General features: G+C 38.5%; 1 protein-coding gene across 5 annotated transcripts in view; it reads right to left on the bottom strand.

Moving 5' to 3' along the window:
* The window catches only part of VPS37A (VPS37A subunit of ESCRT-I), an 85,356-nt gene extending 73,279 nt beyond the window's left edge, over window positions 1-12,077 (bottom strand). For 4 of the 5 annotated variants that reach the window (XR_004059217.1, XR_004059216.1, XM_030937282.1 and 1 more), the window contains exon 1: window positions 11,630-12,077. Coding sequence is in view for 2 of the 5 variants with exons in the window: in XM_030937282.1 (XP_030793142.1) it covers window positions 11,630-11,754 (125 nt within the window). In the remaining 3 variants the exon portion in view is untranslated. The remainder of the gene's footprint in view (window positions 1-11,629) is intronic. The other variant, XM_030937283.1, reaches the window with a different exon arrangement.
* Between the last annotated feature and the right edge of the window lies 1 nt (window position 12,078).

Here is a 12,078-nt window from a genome sequence, read left to right as displayed (position 1 = left end):
GAAAAGTTGGTTATTTGAAAAGATAAACAAAATCATCAAGCCTTTAGCTAGATGAACCAAGAGAGAAGACCCAAATAAATGAAGTCAGAATGAAAAAGGAGATGTGACAACTGAGACCACAGAACTATAATCACTAGACACTACTATGAATTATATGCTAAAAAACTGGAAAACCTAAAAGAAAGGAATACACTGCTGGACATATACAATCTGCCAAGATTAAACCATGACAAAATAGAAAACTTCAATAAACCAATAATAATGAGATTAAAGCTATAACAAAAAGTCTTCCATCAAAGAAGAACTGAGGACCTGATAGCTTCACTGGTCAATTCTACCAAACATTTAAAGAACTAATAACAATTCTACTCATGCTTCAAAAAAACTGAAGAGGGACTACTTCCAAACTCATTCTACAAGAGCAGCATTACCCAAAGAAACAAGAAAAAAGAAAACTACAGGCCAATATTACAAATTAACATACATGCAAAACTCCTGAACAAAATACTAGCAAATCAAATTCAACAAAACATTAAAAAGATCATTCACCATTAACAAGCGAGATTACTCCAGGAACGCAAGGATAGTGCAATATATACGCAAATCAATAAATGTGATATACCCATTAACAGAACCAAGAACAAAAACCATATAATTGTTTCAACAGTTGCTGAAAAAGCACTCGATAAAATCCTTTGTGATTTCAACCCTCATCAAACTGGGTATGGAAGGAACATACATCAAAATAATAAAGGCCATATATGACAAACCATAGTTGACATCATAGTGAATGGGGAAAAACCAAAGGCCTTTCCTCTAAGATCTAGAACAAGACAAGCACGCCCACTTTCAAATTTTTATCCAATATAATAGTGGAAGTCCTGGCCAGAGCAGTTAGGCAAGAGATAGAAATAAAGGGCATCTAAAATGGAAAACAGAAGTTAAATTTGCCTTGTTTGCAGATGACATAATGTTATGATTGGAAAAACCCAAAGACTCCACCAAAAAAACAGACAAACAAAAAAACCTGTTAGAACTGATAAACCAATTCAGTAAAGTTGCAGGATACAAAATTAATATACAGAAATCAGTGGCATTTACATACGCTAACAATGAACAATCTAAAGAAAAAAGTAATTCTAGTTACAATAGTTGCAAAGAATATAAAATACCTAGGAAACAATTTTACTTAATAAGTGAAAGATCTAAACAATGAAAACTATAGAACACTGATGAAAGAAATTGAAGAGAACACGTACAAAAAAAAATGGAAAGATATTCCATGCTTGTGGCTGGAGGAGTAAGTACTGTTAAAACAACAATACTACCCAAAGCAAATTACAGATTTGGTGCAATCCGTAACAAAATACCAATGACATTAATCACAGAAATAGAAACAATCCTAATTTTTTAAAAATTACATTTTAGGTTATGGGGTGCATGTGCAGAACGTGCAGTTTTGTTACATAGGTATACACGTGCCATGGTGGTCTGCTGCACCTATCAACCCGTCACCTACATTAGGTATTTCTCCTAATGCTATCCCTCCCCTAGACCCCCCACCCCCTGACAGGCCCTGGTGTGTGATGTTCCCCTCCCTGTATCCATGTGTTTTCACTGTTCAAAATCCTAATCTTTATATGGACCCGCAAGACTCTGAATAGCTGAAGCAACTCTGAGCAAAAAGAACAAGGCTGGAGGCATCACACTACCTGGCTTCAAAATTTACTGCAAAGTTATAGTAACCAAATCACATGGTACTGGCCTAAAAACAAACACACAGACCAATGGAACAAAACAAGGAACCCAAACATAATTTACAGCCAACTCATCTCAACAAAAGCACCAAGAACATACAATGGAGAATGGATGATGTTTTCGATAAATGGTGCTGGGAAAACCAGGTAACTGTATGCTGAAGAATGAAACTAGACCCTATCTCTTAACATACACAAAATCAAGTAAGAATCGATTAATGACTTAAATCTAAGACCTGAAACTATAAAACTACTAGAAGAAAACATTGAGGAAACGCTTCAGGACATTGTTCTAGGCAAATAATTTTTGTGTAAGACCTCAAAAGCACATGCATCTAAAGCAGAAACAGATAAATGGGATTACATCAAGCTAAAAACGTACAGAGTGAGGCCAAGGCGGGTAGATCACCTGAGGTCAGGAGTTTGATACCAGCCTGACCAACATGGAGAAACCCTGTCTCTACTAAAACTACAAAATTAGCCGGGCATGGTGGTGCATGCCTGTAATCCCAGCTACTCAGAAGACTGAGGCAGGAAAATCACTTGAACCTGGGAGGCGCAGGTTGTGGTGAGCCAAGATGGCACTATTGCACCGCAGCCTGGGCAACAAAAGCGAACCTCCATTTCAAATAAATAAATAAATAAAATTAAATAGATAAATAAAACCTACACAGCAAAGAAACAATCAACAAAGTGAAGAGACAACCCTAAAAGTGGGAGAAAACATTTGTAAACTATCCATCTGACTAGGGATTAATAAGCAGAATACATGAGGAGTTCAAACAACTCAAAAGCAGAAAAACAAATAATGTGATTTAAAAATTGGCAAAAGATCTCAACAAACATTCCTCAAACGCAGCATCAAGGGTGTGGTGGTGTGTGCCTATAAACCCAGTTACGTGCAAGACTGAAGTGGGACTGCTTGAGCCCAGGAGTTCTAGATCAGTCTGGGCAACACAGTGAGACTCTCTCCAAAAAAGAAAAAAAAAAATCATTTTACCCCACTTAAAATGGCTTTTACCAAAAAGCCAGGCAATAACGAATGCTGGCAAGGATGTGGAGACAGGGGAACCTTGAAACACTGCTGGAGGCAATGTAAATTAGTACAACTAATTTGGAGTTTGCTATGGAGAACAGTAATGAGGTTCCTCAAAAGACTAACAATATCTCTGCACCTTTAGAACCTTAAAAAAAAAAAAAAATGAAACTACCATATGATTCAGCAATTCTGCTACTGGGTATATTGCCAAAATAAAGAAAAAAAATATCAAAGAGATAGCTGAACTCCCACGTTTATTGCAGCACTATTCACAACAGCCAAAATATGTAATAAACTTAAGTACACATCAACAAATGAATTGATAAAGAAAATATGGCATAATACACAACAGAATATTATCCCACCATAAAAAAGGATGAAATCCTGTCACGTGCAGCAACATGAGTGGAACTGGAAGTCATTATGTTAGGTGACATAAACCAAACACAAAAAGACAAACATTGCATACATGAAAGCTAAAAAAGGAGATAGATCCACAAAGAAAGAAAGTAGCCTGATGATTCCAGACACCGGGAAGGGTAAACAAACAGCAGGGGAAATGAAATTAGTGAGTTTAAATATACAGTTGATAAAAGAAATAAGACCTAGTGTTTGTACATCTATCATGTATCAATTTTAAAAGATTTGAAAATGCAATCGAGGCATTAGTTATGGTTAAGCTTCCTTTTACAGAATAAACAATAATTTATCACTTTGTTCATATCTATGCACATACACACATATACATATACACATATATACACATACACACACACACATATATATGTTTAAGACGTAGTCTCACTCTTGTTGCCCAGGCTGGAGTGCAATGTCATGAACTCAGCTCACTGCAACCTCCGCCACCTGTCTCAGCCTCTTGAGTAGCTGTGATTACAGGCACCTGCCACCACGGCTGGCTAATATTTTATTTTTAGTAGAGACAGGGTTTCACCATCTTGGCCAGGCTGGTCTCGAACTCCTGACCTCAGGCGATCCACCCACCTCAGTCTCACAAAGTGCTCGGATTATAGGCGCTCAGTGAGCCACTGCACCCGGCCCACTTAGTTTATATTTTGTATAAACTTTGATTTCATAAGACTCAGTTTAATTGAACATCAACCATATATCCAGCATCTTGCAAGGAAATGGAAATACAGAGATGAATATGGGGTGGTTTGTGCTCTGAATGAGCATACAGTGTGATGAGAAACTCAAGCTACTAAAAAGACCAATTCAAGATAATGATGTCATGCATTTCCCTTAGTGTTGGGTAACTCAAGTAATGTTCATAGGTGAATCTTGCAAATAAAAAATTCAAGTGCTTAGAATAGATGGAGAACAGACAGACAAACATCCTATCTAAAGCTCCATGATTTAGATTTAAAAAAACCAGGTATTTTGTTTTTAATTATTATGGATACATAATAGTTATACATATCTATGGGGTACTTGTGATGTTTTGACACAAGTACAAAACAGATTTTTAAAAAGCAAATCCGAAACAGTGCTAAAAAGCAAAAACTACCACATACAGATAAATTTTGAGGAAACTGACAAACAGAAAGGATTAAATGTAAGCAAACAAGTGAACATTAAAAAAGAAGAAAAGAAAAAGAAAGTAAACAAGGAAAACAATCACAATCCAAAACATAAGACCAATATAAAGTCTGGAGCAGTTTGAGGGTCCTCTAAGCCCTTGAACCAAGTCAATGCAAACCAAGAGTTGGGGCGGAAGAGGGCAGATCAGGAGCATTTCTCAGAGTAATGAATGAACAGGGTGACATCTGTGGAGCAGCAGGTAGGCTAGGGAACCAGCCTCTTTTCCTAGCTTGTTCCCAGCTTGTTACTGGTAAACAGCAGTAATATTTGCACTCAGATTAACACAGAGACAGCCTCTAAGCTAGCCCAGACTCCTTAGGAAGTTACTAACCCCATGGAAGGTGTTGACTCCCCAGGAAGCCTCCTTTTCCAGAAGATAACTATCAGCTTGCCCTGCCTAAGGACTCATTCTTATTGTTCATCACCAGAAGCAGACTATGGTAAACAGAGTAAGTATTCACAAACAAGTCAACAGGGAACCTCAAATACAGAAATAAGAATGCCATAAAGGTTTGAATAAAACAAAACCATGCAAACTATGCACTAAATTCAAGAAACTAAAACATAAAAACTCAAGGAAACAGTTAACAGAGCAAAGACAAGATGATTCTAAATTTATGTAATTAATATCCTCAGAACAACAAAAGAAAATAGCACTTGCACACACACATATACATACACAGTTGATATAAGAATTAAAAAATTAGAAACTGGAAATTTAAAACAAACAGCTTCAAAAATCGTTCAGTGTTATTTGGAAAATCCTTCATAGTACAGCTGTCTCTTGGAGAATGCTTTAGCACATTAAAGACTTTGAGAAATTCCAAAATAAATTGTGTTTGTTTTCTAAATCGGTGTGACATGGACTTTCTATTTTTTTAATAGAATACATGATAATGACTGAGATGTACACAGAGCTATGAAAACACAGAAGAAAGAACCTAACCCAGTGGCAGTGGGGTTTTCTGGAGAAAAATAGGATCTGGGTTACATTTGAAAGTGTTAATACTCAGAAAAGTGAATCAGGGAAATAAAGTGTACTTTTTAAATGGAGAAACACTATCAGAAAAGCTTCAGATACAGTTCTCTAAAAGTCTCCACAGCCTTTGCCATATATAAAACATTACTTTGTTTGCTGATATGTTTCCACCAGTCACATCACCATCTTCTGTGACAACCAGGAATCAAGTTAAGGTGGCTGGCCTTTTTTTTGACAAGAGTTAGTAAACTACTGAAAGGAGTGACACGGTCAAATTTGAATTTTAGAAAGATTACTCTAGCAGCAATGTGGAAGAAAAGATAGAGGGAACAAGGCTGGAGGCAGAGAGAACTGTTAGAACCTTGTGGTAGGAGACATGGAAGACCGAATGGAAATGGAAGAGGGCACAGGTTTTCGGCTCAGGTAAGCAAACAGTAGAAATGGTTTGGAAGGAGTTCAGCTTGGGAGGAGGGGCAGATGTGGCTGATTTAACTAGCAATGGAGAAATCACTGCCTCATCGTAACTTTTTTTAAAGCAGTTACGGACTAATATTTCTAATGAGAAAATTAACTGAAGATAGCACTTGAGCTGTATGTTATTTCTTAAATGGTACCATGTTTTATTGTGTCCTCCACTCTGCAATTATACCTCTTAATCACTGGTTACAAATAGACAATATAATGTGTCAAATTAAAGTTTTCACTTAATTACAGTATTGTTTGATACACATCATTTTAAAGTTCACTATATAGAGGTCAAAGTACATTTATAGAGTCAAAATGTTGATATTTTGTAGATTTCTGTAGCTTCAGTGGACTAAGGCAGAACAGATGCTTGTAGAATTTTTTATTGCAACAAGTTAATGTTATTTCCTTCCATAAAGAAGTTTTAGTACCAAATAACTACATGAACTAGGTAATACACATTAAGGAAGGCAGCTGCTTGTAGTCTAACAGGGAGTGAATTGCAAACTAGTGAAATGGGTAGTGGGCAGCCCAGCAAGCAGACAGCTACTCTTCAGCTTGAAGCAAATGTTGCTATGTGGAAACCAATCTCTCCAGATTTTCCATTTTAAAAGAAGAGCTGGAGAGGACCAGGGGTATAGGCGAAATCTTCTGCCCTTTAGTTTTGCTGTGAACATAAAACTACAGTAAAAATAAAGTATATTAAATAAAGAAAAATTGGGCTGGGTGTGGCAGCTCATGCCTGTCATCCTAGTACTTTGGGAGGCCAAGCCAGGCAGAGTGATTGAGCCCAGGAGTTTGAGAGACAAGCCTGGGTAACATGGCAAAACCCCATCTCTATCAATAAAATAAAATAAAATAAAATAAAATAAAATAAAATAATTAGCTGAGCATGATGGTGTGTACCTGTAGTTCCAACTACTTGGGAAGCTGAGGTGGGAGGATTGCTGAAATGAGCTGTGATTGTGCCACTGCACTCTAGCCTGGTGACAGAGTGAGACCCTGTCTCAAAAAATAAATAAAAAAGGAAACTTGGAAATCTTAATATAAAAATCTCAAATTTTGACTGTTGATAATAAATCTGTATCATAAAAATATATAACATGAGACGGGTTAAAACACACACATACATATCCTCTCATCACAATATCTCTTGTGTTACCAAGTTTGTATGTGAGTCCTTATGAGCTGAGAGTCAATTAAATAAAAACAAGAGCATGGAATTTGCGTTTACTCAGAATCCCATGAGATGGGGGGGACAAAATCTTATAGCTGTGATGAGGTTAAGCTTAGCAACTTAGACTATGGAGAGTAGCATTATTATTTTAAAGATATGGACAAGAACAAAATACAGTAACAATTGCTGTTTACATCTCCTGTGTGCAAGATAATATTTTAGGTTATTTACCTGCATCATGCCTGATTTTATGAAGAAACTAACTCTCTGCTTTCTAAATGTAAAGTCAGAAGTAGTTCTGCCAGAGACAAATGAGTTGTACGTAGGCTTATGAGAGATCCATAAACAATATGCTGGCTAGAAGCTTATAGGCTAAGAGGCAGATATTTCAAGCACACTGATTCTATGCAGTGAAAAGAAGGAATATAATTTGTCATATGCCTACTATGTGTTGGATACTCTTCCAAATGTCTTACATATATTAGTTATCTAAAATCCTGCATGACAGCAATCACAATTCCTCATCTTACAGATAGGAATTGGAGGATCAGGGTTGTTTCATGTAACAATATCCAAAACATGAGACATTTTCTTCCTCCCGGACATTTCTTACTATTACTGAGAAAACATTTTGAGCAGCTCCACAGCAGACTTCGCCTCCAACTCCCACTGACCAAGAGTCCTGCTTCCACAGTAAGTTGGGGGGAAGGGTGATGAGATCACCATTACTGGTGGAAATGATCCTTATTCACCTCCAGGGGAGGCTGGATTGAAAGATCCAGCCTTCACAAAGTATGGGCCCTGCAGAGGGAAAAACCAACAGTGTCCATAAAGTCAGCTTCCTTGGGAAGTATAAAAAACAGAAGAATTAGTTCTACTCCTGTCCATAAGGTCAGGAATTTTGGTGATAAACTGAATACTGTGATAACTGTTACTCAGAAGAGAGAACATATTTTGAGCCCAGCCTACATAATTTCTAGTTTGTTTTCACAGCTGACTTAAACACTTTGGTTAAACACTTTTTTTTTTGTCATCTACGACAGTTATCTCATTTGTCTTGCATATTGGTGAGACTTAGACGAAGAAATTCACATAAAATTTACCTATTTTTTTATAGATGGCTGAGGAAGATGAGGAGATAAGAATTTAAGGCAACTAAAAAGTTCACAATCATTAGAGAAAGGGACTTAAAAAGACTGCTGAAGTGGAATTTTCAGAATTATAAGGAGTTAAAAATGGTAAGAGTTGGAAGGAAGATGAGAGTGGGGTAAAGAAAGGTTACTCAGTAGAGCAGAAGAAAAGATACTTTCACTGCCAAAAAAAGATATTTATCTAATGTCCTTACATTTGGAGAAGAGGCATAAAATGAAACATGAGGGAGGTGGGCAGCATGTAACAACTTTTTGTACTGTTCATAAAAAAAAAACACTGGAAACTCCTTCAACTTTTACACACCACACCTTAAGATATTGATATTCCTCATGTAACAAGTTTTTGCACTGTTCATTAAAAAAAAAAAAAAACCACTGGAAGCTTCCAACTTTTACACACCACACTTTTAGAATAACCAATCAGTGTATGTTTGCACAAAAATCTTTTAAGTGTAAGTTGTACCACTAATTTAGGTAATCAGGCAACATATTGCCAGTATTGGGACTCAGAATACAATACCCCAAAATATCGCACTTTGGCAGGCTGATTACTTTGAATTAAAGGAGTCTGGAGGACCTCAGAAGTAAAGCTCTCTGGTCTGACCACCTCCTGCTCCTCTTTCTCCCTTGAAGAAGTCACAGAAACCAGAATTCCTCTTCCCCTGGGCAGTATATTACAAACTAGAACCCTTCTTCCCTACAAAGAGACATAAATCTAGAAAGGTCACTTTCCCTTCCGCCCTGAAGACCCTCATTCCATAGACTCCGGGCTGGTACACTAGAGGAGGAGGTTATACAGAGAAGCCAAGAAAAATCTGAACAAACAGGCCTTGCTGAGTTTTCCCCACTTAACTATAACCATTACCATACTCTTTTTGTCCAATCACATTTCTACATGGCTGTCCATTCTTCATTGAACCTAATCACAAATATAGACAGTTTTCCTTGGGTCTTTGGGACTTCATTTCTGAAAGCTCCCATGGAGGGTAAAACTTTGATGAAATAAATCTGTTACGCTTTTATCTTGTTAACCTGTCTTTTGTTATAGGAGTGTCAGCTGTGCCCCTTATGACTGATGAGGAAAGTTATCACACCTTTTCCATCTTTACATCAGATTCCGTACAGATTATTTTTTACCTCCTAGCTTAAAAATATATGTCATTATTTAAAAGGGTGGACTAACAAGAATAGGTGAATGGCATTTTCCAGGATTGGGCCATTCCTTGAACACTGGAAGCATATGACCTACTTAAATGTCTCTAGAATTAGTCAAGTATAATTTGTAAATGTGAAACATCTCAATTAAATAAAACTTCAAGTGTTTTTATAAAAGAACTTAAAACAATAAAGTTATTTGTTCGTAACACTACAAAATATATTACATTATCTAATGTAACCATATCCAATCATATGTTCATAATTTCTGGTTCAAAAAATACGTAAAATGAAACCTTTCTGTATCCAATTCAGGGTATTTACTGATCCTCTTAAGACAATTTCAGAACACTTTACATTAACAATTCCTGCTACAGAATCTCACTTTATTTGGGAGGCCAAAATTATAAATTTCAGATCAACTACTTCCTTACTTACCAGCCTCAGCAGCAAGAGACTTTGGAATATTTAAAAAATTAAACTCCAACCTCGAAGAAAAAAATTAGTCAGCAATGACAATATTTAACATAACACTACATACTAAGATTTAAAAGCAATTAATTCCAAAAGTGTGATTCTAAAAAAGTGTTTCTGCCATAGCAGGACTGGTACAGCATATAAATAGTTTATCAAGGTAACAACTTCTAAGGGAACAAACATGTCAAAAATGAGTCACCTTATTTTATAAGCATACCTTGTGAGAGTAGCTCTTAAAGGTCAGTACAGAATATGACTTGGAGTAAGACTGACTTGTAAGAACTTTGTGAAGTTAATTTTCCAATACGAAAGCCACCAATAATAGTCTGCCATTCTTTTCTGTTAAATAGCATAAAATTCACCTTTTGAAAGTTCTGAACAAACAGAACAACTGAGACAAGGAACCAATAAACACCTAAAGTTCAGTCAGCATCAGGCCTCATTTCAGCCAAACTGATTTTGCAGTGAATTTTTCTATTAACGACCATCTAATTTAAAATTATTCCATTTTAGATAGGAATTATTCGATTTTATTATCTCAGGATATATATTTTTTAACTGTATGAAAATAATGTTTTCAAAAGCGTTAGGGGTCCGACGAGGTGGCTCATTACTATAATTCCATCCCTTTGGGAGGCCGAAGCGGGTGGATAACCTGAGATCAGGAGTTCGAGACCAGCCCGACTAATATGGTGAAACCCCGTCTCTACTAAAAATACAAAAAATTAGCGGGGCATGGTGGTGTGCACCTGTAATCCCAGCTACTCCGGGGGCTGAGGCAGGAGGGCTGCTTGAACCCAGGAAACGGAGGTTGCAGTGAGCCGAGATCACGCCACTGCACTCCAGCCTGGGCAACAGAACGAGAGTCCGTCCCGTCCCCCCACCCTCAAAAAAAAAAAAAAAAAAAAAAAGGCTTAGGGACTTAACAATGTTAACACTTAACAATGTTAAGTTTTAAATCTTTATTTAAATCTTTATTTAAAACAGCGTGAAACTGTTCAGTAAATATACTTGCAAAATGCATATAATATAAAGAAGCAGTTCTAATTTTTTAAAACCATTAGAGGCCATAGACATATGTAATGTAAAAGGCTGCAGCAAACCAATACACAGTAAGAGTTGAAATAATATGAATTGTAAAAATATTTCTAAACTGACCACGATAAAATGAAAAACTCATAGGAAGACAACAGAACAATCAAGATGAACATAAGGTAATTCTTGAGCGTGGGGACTACACTATGAAAGAAGTGAGAAATGTACAGGCACTGGCAGCAGTGAGATGGGCAGAGGCTGCTGGAACTGAGTAAATCTTAAGAGACTCAAGAAGACTGACTACGTGATAACGTGACTCTCAGACGAGAAGCATTCACTGAAGAAAACTCTGGCTTCCCTTTCCTTTGATGTTGCAACAGTTCTATTTCCCATTCTTTGTGAAACCTGGAGATTACTCTTCACAATCGTATTTTAACAATTCTGCCGACGCGGCAATCAGGTGGGCAAAGGGAAAGATTAGTGGGGAAGCCAGGGCAGCAGGGATACTGGAAATAGACTATCAGAGAGATTACAGTCAGCACCGATGTGTCAGGAGGGATGAAGAAATCCGAGTTAGAAGCGCTGAGCAGCGGTGCGGCAGGAGGCAGGGAGGATCCGGAGGAAAACAGTAAAAGGGGGCAGGAGTGGCAGAGCAAACGTGAGACCCAGAACCAAGGGAGGTAAACCACAGGAGGAGCTGGTGGGGAGCAGACCTGAGGCGCTGCGAGGGTGGTTAGGACAAGCCCGCCCTCCCACCCTACTTTTTCCTCCGGTGGAGAGGCAGCGACCAGTCACCTGGAGTGTGAGTTCCGGAGGGACTCGATCAGGCGCTGTTTCTGCTGCTGGAGGCTGGTGAGGCCACCGGGGGACCCAGCTGCGGACGAGGAGGCGCTCTTGCTCAGGGGAAAGAGCCAGCTCATTCTCCTCGGGTCCCCGGGCCGGAGGCCCTGGAAGGCTCTGGCCTGCTTCTCCCAGCGGCTTGGCTCGGCGGTTCTCCAGCAATAGAGGAGCGGGGTGGCACGTCCGTGGCCCAAGTGCTAGGGACGGCGTCTTCTCTAAGCCAGTCCTGCCTGCGCTCCCCGGGTTCTGGGGGACATGCTACGAACGGCGGGAGGCTGGAGAGGGGAACTTGCCGCCCACAACCGGCGGTCCCACCTTCACGGCCCAGACGCCCAAGCCGGCCAGTCAGGCAGCCTGGCCACTCAGCGATCTACCACCCGCCCCGCCGTCACCTGCGTGCTCCG

Source organism: Rhinopithecus roxellana, chromosome 9 (genome assembly GCF_007565055.1).
Source record: "Rhinopithecus roxellana isolate Shanxi Qingling chromosome 9, ASM756505v1, whole genome shotgun sequence".
Classification (NCBI taxonomy): Eukaryota; Metazoa; Chordata; class Mammalia; order Primates; family Cercopithecidae; genus Rhinopithecus; species Rhinopithecus roxellana.
This window is presented reverse-complemented; position numbering and strand designations above follow the sequence as displayed.